This window comes from Macrotis lagotis, chromosome 8 (assembly GCF_037893015.1).
Source record: "Macrotis lagotis isolate mMagLag1 chromosome 8, bilby.v1.9.chrom.fasta, whole genome shotgun sequence".
NCBI classification, from domain to species: Eukaryota; Metazoa; Chordata; class Mammalia; order Peramelemorphia; family Peramelidae; genus Macrotis; species Macrotis lagotis.
Genome location: NC_133665.1, coordinates 43,204,007 through 43,219,485, shown reverse-complemented (window position 1 = coordinate 43,219,485; position 15,479 = coordinate 43,204,007). Strand labels below are relative to the sequence as shown.

General features: G+C 32.8%; 1 protein-coding gene across 5 annotated transcripts in view; it reads left to right on the top strand.

Annotated features, from left to right (window-relative positions):
* TMEM245 (transmembrane protein 245) overlaps positions 1-15,479 on the top strand; it is a 114,653-nt gene that overhangs the window by 30,103 nt on the left and 69,071 nt on the right. For 4 of the 5 annotated variants that reach the window (XR_012470788.1, XR_012470789.1, XM_074196763.1 and 1 more), the window contains exons 4-7: positions 1,411-1,530; positions 4,930-5,145; positions 8,575-8,744; positions 10,743-10,766. Coding sequence is in view for 3 of the 5 variants with exons in the window: in XM_074196763.1 (XP_074052864.1) it covers positions 1,411-1,530; positions 4,930-5,145; positions 8,575-8,744; positions 10,743-10,766 (530 nt within the window). In the remaining 2 variants the exon portion in view is untranslated. The remainder of the gene's footprint in view (positions 1-1,410; positions 1,531-4,929; positions 5,146-8,574; positions 8,745-10,742; positions 10,767-15,479) is intronic. The other variant, XM_074196764.1, reaches the window with a different exon arrangement.

The following is a 15,479-nucleotide window of genomic DNA, read 5'->3' as shown; positions in this document are numbered from 1 at the left end:
AGGATTAGCCTTTCCTCATCAGCCTTAATTCTCATGCCTTTCCTCTATTGATTATTTTTGTTTTATTTTATATGTAATTTATTTGGACCCTCTAGTCTAATCATATTATTGCTCAATTCCTCTTTATGTATCTTATATGTATCTTTAAATGTTGCTCCTCTATTAGAAAGCAGGTTTCTTGTAGGAGATAGTGTCTGGCATACAGTAAACCCTTAATCACTACTTATTGATTTAATGAATTAGATTATAATGCCCTAAGAAAGCTCTTCTGCTGAAGAGGCATCTGAGACTGTTATCATGTCTTTCTAGGTTCATAGTCTCAGAGAAATCTTTAAATGAAGGGATATTTTATTGTTTCCAATCATTTGTGAAGCAAGTTGTTTTCAACTTTACAGTTGACTAAAGGAAATTCAGTAAGGTTTTTTGATTTTATGATGAGGTTTGGTTACAGAGATATTTCACAATTCTATGGTGGTATTAACAGCACTGTGGAATACGTACAACTAAGTAATCCCCAAGTGAATGAGTGAATGAATGAAGCAAAGAAAGTAGGAGTGAGATTGAATGTCAAAAGAAAGCACATTAAATTTTTATAACATTGGCACAAATTAGATAACACTGGCAAAATTGGAGTAGGGAAATGACATCTCTTTGATATACTGGTTTCCTATATGACTTCACCATTATTTGAGTGCAAAATTTTCCATGAGATTGACTTTATATTTGATGGTCATACCTTGATTTCTGGACCTGTGATCAGAAAGCATTCTGGACTTTCAGTTAGGAGGTGTCTGGACTGAAGTAATACTGTTAACCTCTAAAGGATAGGATGTCATTAAGATTTGATACCACTTATTAGATATATATTAATATGAAATTCACATATAGTAAAATATAGCAATATTTTATTGTAAATTCAATTGAATTTTTTTGCTTATACTTTGTAGATGTGTAAAATCTTAAATCCTTTATTGGAATTTACATTTTAGTAATATCTATTGTTTTGGTGTAAACTTTAAAACAGTAAGACTATATTTAAAGTATTTCTAATTTGAGATTTGTGTTGGAAAATGCCATCCACATCTAGAGAAAGAACTATGGAATCTGAAAGCAGATTAAGGCGTGCTATTTTCATTTTTTTTTTGTTTTTTCTTTCTTGTTCATCTCTTTTGTTCTGATTATTCTTTTCACAGCATGACTAATATGGAAATATATTTAACATGACTGTGCATGTATAATCTATAACAGATTGTTTGCTGTCTTGAGGGGAGAGGGGAGGAGAGGTAAAAAATTTATAAAAATATTGAAAACTTTATGTAATTGGAAAATAAAATGCTATTAAGATTTTTTAAAAAGTATTTCTAATTTGAAACAACCTTTCCTTTTAAAAAACAAATATTTATTTTATAGGTACAGAATTACCTGGTCAGGTGATTTCTATTGCTGCTTCTACACTGGCCACAATTGCCATATCCATCACAGGGTACGAGCCAGGACAGGAAGAGCATAATTCAGCACAACAACTCACAGGTGACTGAAGTGTTTAAGAATATAATATAAAATTATAATATCTTTTGATCATGTATGTGGGTTTATAAAACTTCTTAAATTTTCTTGTTACTACTCCATTTTTAAAACTTTTCTCTTTTCTTCCTAGTCCCAATCTTAAGCATATATATTTTTTTAACCTTATGTACTTTTCCTTTTATTGCATGTCTACATTCTTATCTGCTTGCCTCTCCCCCACCCCACTTTTTTTGCTTTTACTTGTTTTTCTTTCCTTTCTTCATCTGTTCTTTTAATTTTTTGTTTTGCTTTGTTAAAAGGATGCTTAATAAATTATTTCTGAAGTTTTCTTTAATTTTTTTCTTTTTATTTTTTAGGTCTCAGTTTTTTCCTGTCACTTGAATTTTTTTTTTACTATTTTGTCCTGTTAATCCTCTTCTCCTTTGGATTCCCTGTGCCACTACTCTTTTTCCCTTTTCCTTAATCCATTTTTTTCTTTATTCCTTTTGATCTATTCACTCTTGATTTTTTTCCTAAGTTTTCCCTTCCCTTCATCCATCCCCACTCTCTTCTAATCATCTGCTATGAATGTTTTCCCTATTTTTCTTTTAGAGTGAGGAAGGGGATCTTAATGTTGTTATTCTGTTGATAACTCCAGTGAGTTTCCCCTATGGTTCAGTAGGAACTTTGCCAACACTTGACTTTAGTTTCTGCTCCCTGGCCTTAGACAGGCATATACTAGTTCTTCTATCCAGAACCCCACCCTCCAGTTCTTATTTTTTATTTTAGATTGGGGATTAGAGTTTGATAGTCAGGGAGTGGGCATGGCCTTCACAGTACCAGCAGAAAGTGCTTGCCTGGGGGCAAGAAAGATCCATTATTTTTTAAAAGAGATAGAGTAAAGGGAGAATACCTCAGGTGGTAAGTATACAAAGAAAAAGAAATTGTTCCTCCTGGTTCAGGTTTTCTTCTTGCTTCACTTAGTATCCTCTGATATCTGTCTGACTAGGGGCCATTCTTGGACTTAGTCCTTAGTTTTCTCATCTCTGAAAGGGGAGGGCTTGATTAGAGACCTTTGAGGAACCATGTTCCTTCCCACTGGTTCCTATTTTTTTAATCTCACTGCCCCCCACTTCCTTGGGCAGAGGGAGCTAGTCCCTCCTGAGCACGAATTTTCACTGAAAGAAAAGGATTGACATTAGATGGTATTGCCATAGAGGTTGCTTTTGATGAGTGTGAGATCCAAAATCTTCAGAGACTGACTCTTAGTGGTGTTGTATATTACTGAACATCAGAGTCCCATGTCATCATGGTCATTAACATAGGAGATACATCTCAGGAAACAGAAGATACATCTTCCTAGTCACCTTCCTGAGATCAATAACATTAATCGAAATAGAAAGGAAAAGAGGAGGGATCCCAGTCTACCATAGCCTTGTTGTCACAGCAACAAAGGGTCCTATATTGCTTCTTTCCCCTTTTTCCTTCGTATTCATATGCTTTATACCCACAAGAAACAGATTTCTTTAAAGACAGTAACAGCAATATCTCATGATTGACCCATTTAGAGTAAGGGTGCCAGTGACCTTCATCAAGAAATTTCCAGTGTTGGCTAATTCCTATTTCATTCTCTCATCTGAAGGTTAGCTGTTTGCTTTCCTTCTTGTGATGACAGTTCTCCCAGAAGTAGAGGAATCTGAGTAACTTCAATAGACCAATACTCAACACTCTTTTGACTTGTAGAAATCCATTCTCTTTACTTATGCCCAGAACATACTCTTTTTAAAATTCTAAGGTTTGGTGGATAAAACTTGTTCAATAGAAACTGCTAGGATACAGTTAGATTGCCAATAGGGCAAGGTAAGAGTAATAAGAATGATTTCAGTAGGAGATTTTTGAGATAATTGTTAGTAGTGGGGTGAGAGGAGCAGGCAAAGTCAGTGCAAGTGATTTGTTTATGAACTAAGAGCAAAAGTAATTAGTCATTTTTTTCCCATAGGGAAAGGGTATAATTAAAAAAAATGTCCTTTTATAGATCATATACTAAAACCATACTTTAATTTGTATGCCTTATTTGAATGTCTGATCTGAGAGAATCTATTTGGATTAATGATGATTGTGATACTTTAATTTGTTACAGTGTTTACAATTAAATTATTTAGAAATAAAGATTTTTTTAACTTAAAATTAAGATTTTTTTTAATTCTACCCTACTTTATTTATATAAAACATTGTGTTACTGGAAATTTAAAAAGTAAAATAAAATGGAGCTTCAACTTTGAGAGTAGAGGGTCCATATAATATGTAAACAGATAAGCAGATATAAAGACAATATAAAAGGGGGAAAGTAATAACAAATGGAAGAATAATTTCCAGATATTGGAGATCCCATATGCAGAGGCATGGAAGTATTTAATATTTCTGTGGGATTCAGTATCCTGAGATATCTAATTAAGCTTTTTTAACAATTTAATGCTAACTTTTAAAAATTTGAAATCATATTTCACTGTGTCCTAAGGATATATGACAAGTACTAAATATGAGAAAACTTTTAATAATTTTACCTTAAATTTTTATGGTCCCTTACCTCTTAAGAAAACAAGTATAATTAAAATAAATTTTTGTTTATTTTAAAAGCAAAACATCTATATAATGTTATATGGTAAACTATGAGGTCTTTTGGGATGTCATTTATATTAGAGGTCAATTTGTAAATGTTCATATTCCTGATTGCAATTTAAGCCAAATATCCCTATCACTAGTGATTGGAAGGTTAGACCAAGCAACATGACAATATACCCTACTTAAAAATTCATATCTTCTAATGATGAACAAGCCTCTTTTAAGTTAGGCTACCTTGGGATTTATATGTGAGAATGGAATTGACAGGCATTTTTAACCATTAATACATGTTTTGTAGGTATAGTAATTTGTTTCCTTTAAATTCAGTTATTTACTAAAAATCACTGAATGATAGGACGTTAGAAGTGATTTTGTCCTCTCTTTTTATTTTACTAATGAGGAGAACGAAACCAGAAGAACTGCGATTTAAAGTTTCATTGTTAGTTACATAATCTGATCTAAATGTCATATTGTCTGATGTCAAGTAATGTTATTCCTATTACACAGAAATATTTCTTAATTGATATTCTTAATCTTTTTGTTTGACAGAAGAAAAAACAAAACATATCAAATGCCAATAAGACCATATATTTAGTTTGTGAAATGCTAATAACCATACTAGTCCACTGAACTTAGTAGAATTTTATTTTTTATGGCTTACAAAACATATATCAGAATTCTTTGCAATTTACTATTTGAATAATCTGTGTTTTCAAAACTTAAAATGAGATAGGTTGATTACCTGCCCAACTATAGTGTTAAGTAGAAATTATTCAAGTATATGATTTTGCTCTTTTTCAGAAACTGCAAATGATGGAGAACTCACTCATACATTTTCTTCTTCCTCTGCCTCTTCCCCATCTCCCACTACGGGCAGACAAAGGCCTGAGATTGGAACATTTCTTAGAAAAAAGAAAACCAGTGATGTCTACTTTGTCACCCTTGCATGGGCCATCCTCATAGTCCAGATTTGGTTGAATTTGTGGATTGTCCAGTTGCTTCCAGTACCTGTTGCAGGTCATTACATAATTTATTGTTCTATTTTCCATTTCCAGTTGATCTTTTGTGAGTTTGCAGGTAGCATTTGAATATGGAATCAATGTGCAAGATGTTAGGGATCATAGGGAAGTCTGATTATTTGTACTTATACACAGTGTGATATCATACACAAGGAATAGGAAAGTGAACAAATTATCTAGTTTGATAGAACTAACCTTTATTTACTTTTAAAAGTTACATCCTTTTTCATTAGATAAGATACTAATTCAGTTTAAGAAGTATGTTTATTGAATTTTTAAAGATGAGAAATGTGTTGAATTCAGTGTATTCACACACATACACACACATATTGAGTTATATATTCATTTTCATAGATGTCCTTATTGACTTTTCTACCTAAGTAGCTTGATGATTTTTAGTCAAAGCTTTAATAATTTGATCCTTTATAAGACAATGTATAAGGTATAGCAGGGATTGAATATATACCATGCCCATATATCATTTCAGGAAATTCCTAGAAAGCCCTTTGTTGAATCTGGAACCTGAAGTTTTTTGGAATCTATTTTTAAAAAGCTGTGCTTTTAAAATTCCTCTTTCTTAATGGTCTAGGAGGCAATATGATATAGCAGTATAAACATGAAAGACACAGTTGCTTTTGGAAGGTCCTACTATTCTTTTAGTACACTGAGAATAGCCATGTTTTGAAACTACTTAATCACCTCAAGATGCACCCCACATCATCCCAAACTGCAAGGTGATTGTAGGGACCCTGGGATAAGCTGAGGAACAGAATTTATGACCAGAGAAAACCCACCAAGTATTGTGTAAGTGTGAAGAAGTGTAAGACTTGCCCTAGGGTTTAGAATAATCTGGACCCTCTTTTTAGATCAAGCCAGAAAAAAGTTTATTGGAATTCCTCCACTCAAAAGTTAAGGTTCAATGCAAGAAACCATTTCAAAATTTGAAAACAGAAGTCCTTGTCCTGGTATAGAACCAGAGGACCAGATTAACAATATTTGGGGGGGGGGGCAGCTAGTTGGTGCAGTGGATAGAGCACCCTGGAGTCAGGAGGACCTGAGTTCAAATGTGCCCTCAGACACTAAATAATTACCTAGCTGCATGACCTTGGGCAAGTCACTTAACCCCATTGCTTTGCAAACGGAAAAAAAACACATAATTGTTTTATGGAACAAGTTAAGTTAGGCAAGATTACCAGAACCGAATGATACTACTTCCTTAATGGTTGAACTTGTTTTGAACTACACATCTTCAGTCTTGCTAAACCCCACACTTGCATAATCAATGTATTTCCTTGCTGAGTCCTAAAAGTAGATTACAGAACACAGGGAATTATCAAAAAAAAGGAGTATATCAGATATGAAACTAAAAACTTTCTATAGTTGTATGAGATCATGGTATATCCATATCTAGAACACTATATGCTATTTTGGTTGATAAATACCTTAATGTATAAAGGAGCTGAAAAAGGTTCAGAAAAAAAGCACTAATTTAGTTAGGTGTTTGTGGAGCTCAACTTAAGGGCAAATAAAAAGATTCATATTCTTTCTTCTGGAAAGATGAAGGCTGTCAGATATGTTTGGAAATAAAGTTTTGCATATAATTCTGGTCTGCTGTAGCCATAAATCTTGAATGGTGTAAATTTAGGGCAAATAGAAAATAATTGCAACAATAATTGCAATAAATAATTGCAGCAAATAAAGATGCCTGTAACTTAGTCCTTCAAGGTAAAATAAGAAAATATAAATATATCTTACAAGACTTCAATAAAATAATGGATTTTTATATTGCTTGATTAAAAACTAGATCAAACTTTAATTACAGTCCAAACTAAGATATGTATTTCTGAGCTTGGCATTTTGAGGATTATTTTTCTAGATTTAGCTATTTCCTGCCACTTTCTCATGACTTCTTATATTTGAGAGACTGCAAAGATTTAGATTTCTTTTACCTGGCCCTCTGACCAGAGTTGAGAGCCATGAATAAAAATTGCATAAAAATGTATTTGTAGTTTGATTAAAGGGAAATCAATATATCTTGATAGACTATGAAGTAATGCAATTTGGGTTATGACACCCCAAAGTGAAATAAACTTCTTTGGTAGCTAGTGACTTCCCTTATTACTGGAAGTCTTTACCTGTAACTCAGAAAGACTCAGGTACTACTGACTCCAGGGCCAGTGCTCTAAAGTGCTCATTTTTTGTCATAATTTTTATAAAAAAAAAATTCAAATACAGATGAGATCAGGATGCCTTTGAATTCTCCTTATATTTGGAGATTCTGTAGTCATGAGACTGCAACTCAACTCTAGATCAAGATCAACAAGGAAGAGCCTTCCCTGTCATTCATAGTGTAATCTAGTAAATATCAGTGAAATTGGTGAAATTTTATAGTTATGGTTCTTTAATTGAAGTTCAGATTAAATGTGAGAATCTCTGTTCTTTCTTTTCTTCCTACTCTATGTTTGGTAGAGTACAATGTCCTTATGATGGAAGAATCTCTGTATCAGCTATCCTTTTGATTCAAGCTTCAGACTCTTGCTGTTCCTTAAAAATCAAAATTGTGGGGGGGTTTAGTACAAAATACATTTATACATTGTATTATATCAGCAAAAAAAAGTACCTATATTTATCACTTTGATTTTTTAGGAATGCTTTTTATACATGTAAACAAAGGTTTTTAACCACATGATTTGTATTATTGCTGCAAAAATTGTACGATTGTCATGATTTTCTTCTTCTGTCGACAAACTGCATGTCATATAAATGACCAAAATTACTGATATGGATTCCCAAAATAAAAGTGCTGTCACTTAGATATGAAAATAGAATTTTAGAGTTGGAAAGAACCTGTGAGGTCACCAATTGGTAATATCAGAAACACCTAACTATAGCATAGTCCTATAGCTAAATTCCAATACATTGTTACAGTGAGACTATAATGTCATTAATTCCTTCTCAGAATAATGTTCTTAAATGTATATAATAAAATACAAAAGATTATAAGGGAAACCAATTATATTAAAATGCAATTATCAGGGCAGCTAGGTGGCGCAGTGGATAGAGCACAGGCCCTGGAGTCAGGAGTACCTGAGTCCAAATCCAGCCTCAGACACTTAATAATTACCTAGCTGTGTGGGCTTGGGCAAGTCACTTAACCCAATTTGCCTTGCAAAAACCTAAAAAAAACAATTACAATTTCCACAATTTAAAAAACAAATTCATAGATCCCAGCTTTAGGTAGTCTGATCCACAGTAGTTTTAGCTATTTTTCCTTCTAAAAACAGTCTTGAAATCTATAAAATTATTTTAGTGGATTTGGTTAATTACAAGAATGTAGTTATTTACTTTTCCATGAATCTCTAGGATGAAAGTTGAATATAATTTTAAAAAAATTTTGGCCTTTTATTTTTTTTTAAATTGATTACAGTCTGGATACTCAAAAAACTTATTATACACTTTGGAGTTGTGAACTTCTTGAAGAAACGTTTCTATAGATGGTGGAAAGTTTTGGAGAAGTTTTTAAAGGAACGGCAAGAAGCTCTCGCCCCATGGCCCATTATAGGGCTTGGAAAGTTCATGTTAAAAGTTGATAGCAAGGTACAGTATTTCAAGTGTGGGGTGTATTTTTGGCTAAAGTGTATTGTTTTTAAGACATTTTTGATAACAATTATTTTCTTATTTGAAAGACAATTTCAGAAGTACTGCTAAATGAGTTCTGTGTTGAATCAACGTTTTCCTTGTAGCAAGTGATTTCACATTTAATTTTTTCTAGGTTTATGTTAAGAGACTTCTCCTTTACACAGGAGCAGCACAACCAAGATGGAGTTGTAATCGGAATGTTTGCTATTTCTAATTACAAAGGAATATGTGATTTATAAGAGAAGCATCTTACATATGAGGCTCAAACAAGAAAAGACCTAATTTAATCTTCTTTCCTGAAAAAGTTCATTCTTGTTTCTGTGATACAATCTTAATGTCTGTTCTTCAAAACCCAGAAAAAGATATAGTATTCATTTTTATTGGCACATATTGCACATTTTAAGGAGATTTATAAGTTCATGTCAAATGTCATAGAAAGAGCATGGATATTGGAGTCAGATGAATTTCCTGCGTCTCTCATTTTTCTGTGATACTGGAGAGATTGTTATTCCATATTCTGGGTGAAAGATAATCTCATCCTACCCCTTAATTATGTTTCACTTTCAAACATAGTGGAAGAAACAGAAGCCTAGAGTGCTTTTGATTCCTACCTTGGTCATGGCAAGTTTCTTGACTTTTTTTACCCAAGTTTCCTGACTTTTACATGTTTCCTGTTTTAATTTTGAACTCCATTTTATGCTTTTGTAAAGTAAAGTTAATAATACAATATCTCCCTGACAGATATTTTAAGACCAGCATTTGTAAAACAGGAAAGAAAGTACTATGTTTATATTATTATTTTTTCACATTAATTTCTCATTTACAGCAGAAAGTTAAAGGGGCTTGTTATTGTCTTTAAATCAAAATTGATATTCAAATAATTGGGAATTAAACCACCTATAAATTGATCTTGGATTTTTTGAGTTACTTTATCAGGGTGAAGTCTGTTACCAAATACAGTAGAAATTTAAATGATTTTATTTAGAACAAATTTTTCTTAATATTTAATATTAAAACTAGATGAATTTATTCTAAGAAAGTATCAAACATATAATTAAGTAAATTATTTTCATTATGTGAAGTGCATATATGCATACAAAATTAAAATGACTTTCAGTTCAGTCACACTGAAAATCCTTAACACCTTTGATTAGAAAACTGCTCACAAATCATTATTTACTTTACATGAATATCCATATAGATTTAACCTGAAGAGCTCACATTTCAAACCCAGGACTCTTGACTTCAGATTTGAAGCTATTGATACTTACCGATGTCCAGGTTTCCTCCACATCTTCAGGATATTTTAAAAAAAGTTTTATACTATAGGCTGCATAACATTTTAAATTAATTAACCTCATATTCATTTGCATACTTATTATGAAGCATTCCAGAAATGCTTCCCCCTTCCCTACCAGCCCTATGGGACCCAAAGTAGGATTATCTAGATTTGTCTTCTATTTAGATTTTTTTAATACAAGAAGTTATATATAATATAGATAAGCAGGTTAAAATATGTCTGTACTTATAGAAAGATGTTTTAAAAACAGCATGTAAACAGTAGTTCATAAATGTCTTAGATTATTTTGACCTAATTCTTACAAAAATGACCTTCAGAAATGTAAGTCTAATCTTCGGAATTTTAATTTAATTGATAAAAAAGAACTATCCTCAAGCATTTCATTTTTGCCTTTATAATAATTTAATTGTATTAGTACAATTTTACTGTTACTATTCATTTAGTGGAATATACTGGATTTTAGAATGTGATGATACTGAATTGCAAGTTTCTCTACTCTTTTTTTTCCTTAATTCTTTCTTAGTTTCTCTTTGTTCAGGAACAATTTTACTCTCATGTTTTGGTCGAATTTCTCTATCTTTTCCCACTTCATTGCATTCTCTAATAATCTTCTACTGTTCTTCTCTTCTCATTCCCCTCCCACCCCAATCTCCAAGCTCTGGCATTGGCTTAATAAGAAGGTAAATAAACAAACATTGGTTGCTACTAATAATGCATTGGGGGGGGGGGGTGTTCCTAACCTTGCTTTTCAACTCTGTTTCCCTTAGAATTCCCAACTGTCATTATAGTTTTGTTTTTTTTGTGTGTAAGCTATGGAAGGTCATAAAAGTACCAAATTGCCAAAGTATTCATGACACCTTGTTTAAAAATAAAGATGTGATGAAATCCCTGTCCTTAAAGAGCTTAAGAATTCCTTGCTTTGTCACAGTGGGTGGGAGCTCACATCTATATAACGGTTCATAAAATGGGAACACATTAAGAATGTCAAACAATATTTACTGAAAAGAAACAAATCACACAAGTCCTTCTGTGGTGCTGATTTCTTTTCTTAATAACATAGCTGCTTTATTAAATGCCTGCTGGGTGCTAAATACTATGCCAAGCACTAGTTATATACAAAGTCAGAAATGAAAGCATTTCTTCCCTCATGGAATATAGTCTATTGGGGAGGTAACAGGTGCCTATGAAGGTCATAAGATCATCTATTTAGATCCAGAAGAGTCCTCAGAAGCCATCTGGATCAATCTCCTAATGTCACAGTTAAGAAAACAGGCCCAGGAAAGTCAATTGATTCACCCATTGTCAAACAGGAAATTAGCTTCAGGGATAGGATTTGAATCCAGCCTCTCTAGTTCCAGAATCAATAATTCTGTCCCAACATAAAAGAGATGCAAGTTGTTAAGAGAAGGATATCTGGAGGGCCTCATGAAAGATTTCATGTAAAAGGTAATGATTCAGCTGAATAATGAAAAAAATTAAAGGTGAGTGCATTCCAGACATAAGGAAAGGCCAATGCAAAGGCAAGAGGAAGTAGTTTGTCTTTACCTTCTGGTTCTGCTCACTTCACTCTGCATCAGTTCATTCAAGTCTCCTCTGAAGGATGAGTTTCCCCTGAAACCATCCCTTCTTTCATTTCTTGTGGCATAATAATATCCTATCCATTCATTTACCATAATTCATTGTTTAGCTTTCCAAGGCCTTCATAACTTCTCTTTCCAGCCACATTATTTGCTATTTCCCTTTTCCATAATCTGCTGTTCAGAAAGATTGGCCTGTCTGTTCTTCCTACGTTGGAGCCTTTTATTCTTCTCTGTACCTTTGTACTCTCAGGCCCTTAAGCCTGGAATGCCTCACTCCCACTTAGATTTCTCTCTCTTCTCCTCAAGTTAAAGTTCACACTCTATTTTCTACAGAGCCCTTTCTTGAGACCTCCAAATACCAGAACAGCTACCCCACTACCCCCTGCAACTGTCTTGTCTTGTATTTATTCTTTATGTATTTATGTATGTACTTGTCATTTACCCAGTTCCTTGAGTATGACTCCCTATTATCTTTAGAATCAGATATAAAATCTTCTACTTGGCTTTTTGAAAGCCCTATAAAGCTTAAAAAAAAACCTTTTTAAAGCACTTTCCTACATTTCCATTATTTTTACTCTTTATTCCACTCCACATACTCTGCAATCTAGTTCCTCCTATCTGTTCCTCAAAACAAACATTACCCTGACTGATCTCTAGGCCTGGACTTGTCTTCCATTTCATATCTGCCTCCCAGCTTCCCTGGCTTCTTTCAAGTCTATACTGAAACTCCTCATTTTCTTATCCTTCTTAAACCTTACTGTCTTTTATCCTGTATGCATTGTGTTTATTTGAGGTTATTTGCATGCCTTCCCCAATCAGACAGAAATCTCTTGAGGACAAGGACTTTCACCTTTCTTTATATCTTCTTCAGTGCTTGGCACTTGTGGGCATTTAATAAATATTTGCTGATTGATTAGTTTTATAGGCTAAGGTAAAATGAGTATTCAAAGATAACACCAAAGTCGCAAACCTGGGTCACTGTAAGATAAGAATGTATCTTTCAAGAGTGATACCCTTGGGGGCGGTTAGGTGGCGCAGTGGATAGAGCACTGGCCTTGGAGTCAGGAGAACTGAGTTCAAATCCGGTCTCAGACACTTAATAATTACCTAGCTGTGTGGCCTTGGGCAAGCCACTTAACCTCATTGCCTTGCAAAACAAAAAAAAACAAAAAAAAAAAAAGAGTGATACCCTTGACAGAAATAAGGAGGTTTAGATGAACTAAATCAATTTAGAATTCTAACTCAATTGAGTAAGAATGATGGATTCCCGGGGGGGGGGGGGGGGTATGGTTGGAGTAGAGGTAATGAGATGTTTTGAATATATTGAATATATTGAGGTACACCACTTGAAATGGTCAACATTCCATTGATGATGCAGAACTTAGTAGAGCAAATACCCAAGATGGGTATATTACTTACTGAAAACATTTCTTTTAGCTGTAAGATAAACGAATATTTGGTTTAAAAAAGTGAAGGAAAAGAGAGGATGCCATGAATACCTTAAGTTTTAGGTGGACAGTAAAAATATTAAATTTATAATTAGTTCTGGCAGTGTTGAACCATGCCTGAAATCTGTAAAGTTATATTTTCCTCCTCTACCTATAATAGCAATCTTTGTCTTTCCCAACTTAAGTGAACATTAAAGTTTCATTTTTCTTCAGATTTGTAGGAAATCCTCTATATAGTTGTATGTAGCTAAGTGGTATTTTTAAAAACTTCCTTTATGGTATAACTTGAAAGGAAGTTATTTGCTGTATTGTGGAGCAAAGAATTTTTCTTTTTTAAATTTATTTAACAGTTGTGTAGCCTTGAAGTTCAAATGAGTTAAATTGCCTTGACTAGGTGTAATATTCTGGTCTACTTTTTATAGTTACTTCTAAGTAGGTGCCAAGTTATCAATTTTTAGCTGTCCAAAATGACTACTCTCCCTTTTGTATATAGTGTGAGGTTCAGAAGTATTACTTGGAGGAAAATTTACAGGGCAAAATCATCCTCTGCTTGAAATAATAGATAATATTCCAGAGGAACAGCTAAATGGGCTATACTTAACAAAAGTAATATTAGAGTCTTTAAGGATAAAAATGATTTTTTTTGTCCAGTTGGGCCCAGATGGAACTACACATAGTTTACTAAATGTTAACATAATCTGTAATTTTAGTTCACATTCAATCTACTTTTTCCCTTCTCCACTTTTCCTCAAGCTGAGTTTTTGTTTCCCCCCTATTTGTTACATCTAGTAGGATCCACATAGACCAATACTTTATTTGATTTCTCCAAAGGTCAGAGGACTATTGAGATTTCTGGAAAACTCTTACAGTTTTATTTGAAATTAGTATCAGAATACATGACTAACTCTACTACAGTCTATATGATATTGAGTGAATCAAAGGATCACACACCTAGAGCTGAAAAGGACTAAATAATTCATCTAATCAGACTCCCTTATTTTATAGATGAAAAAACTTAGGCCCAGAGAGATGAAATGATTTGCTCAGTGTACCACAAATACTCCTAGGACCCAGATCCCTAACTCCAATTCCAGATTCAATCTGAGTTGCTTTAATCTCTCTGTGCCTCAGTTTCTTCCTTTGTAAAAATTAAGGGATTGGATAAGATCATTTCTAAGTTATATAACTGGCATATAGCAGATACTTATCAAATAAGTATTTGATGAATGTTATACCTTGTTCAGCATGGGCAAAATCATTACCTTTTCATAGAATTCATAATTTAGGACTGGAAAGACTACCTTAGAGCTAATATGATTTCCTTCTCAGGAGATGGGTAGCATTGATCAGAGACCTTAAGTCTTTAAAAATTGTTCATTTGTATAATGTCATTATAATATAACTTGTTTTCCTAATTTTGCTGAATTCACTCTACATCAGTATATGTCTTCTCTGGTTTTTTGAAGCTTTCCTTTTAATTGTTTCTCATGGCCCAATTATACTATATTTCATTACACTGATATGCAAGCCATTCATCAATTGATGAAGAGCACCCTCTTAATTTTCAGTTCTTTGCCATCACAAAAGAGGTGAAATAATATTATATATATTTGAATCTTTTCTTTTTTTAAAGTTCCTTTTCATTTTTCACCTTCAGTGATTTTTTTTCTGTTTGCTTTTCTTCTTTAGTCCTCTTTGCTTGTCTATTCTCCCCTTCAGTTTTCCATTTCTGGTTCTTAGCTAGCTATCTTGTTGGCTAAGAACAACTTATCAATCATACACTTACTGTATTCATATTCTTCAAAACTTAAAAAAAAGGGGACATAAAACTAAATGATAGTAACTCAAATTAGGTTCTTTTCTACTTTACTAGTTTTTGGTTGATTTTTTTCCTAAGGAGTTATGTCCCTTGAGAAAAAAAATTCCTCATCCTCAGTATAAATGCTAAGGTTGGCTATAAGTGGAAATTATAAAAAATTGAGTTTTTATAAATATTTTAAATGTGTATATTTTAAAATTTCCATAATTAGGATATCTACTGTTTATAGGTAATTTATTTTCTGTCAAGATACAATAATATATTTAAGTATAATTCCCAAGGAATTTATTTTAAAAATACTGTCTAGGAATATCTACCATAGAAAATGTAATTGTTTTGTTGAATAGAAGTACAGCATAAGTATCCTTGATTTCAAAATGCTTACTTTTATATAAATTTGTATAGATTTATTTTTTATTAATTGCAAAATTTGATATATTTTTAGAAGACCTTCCATATCTTAAATGTCTGTTTATTATTCTACATTTGCTTTTGTCTTGAATGTTTTGATAGCATGCACTGGAAATTAATCCTTCTGATTTAAAA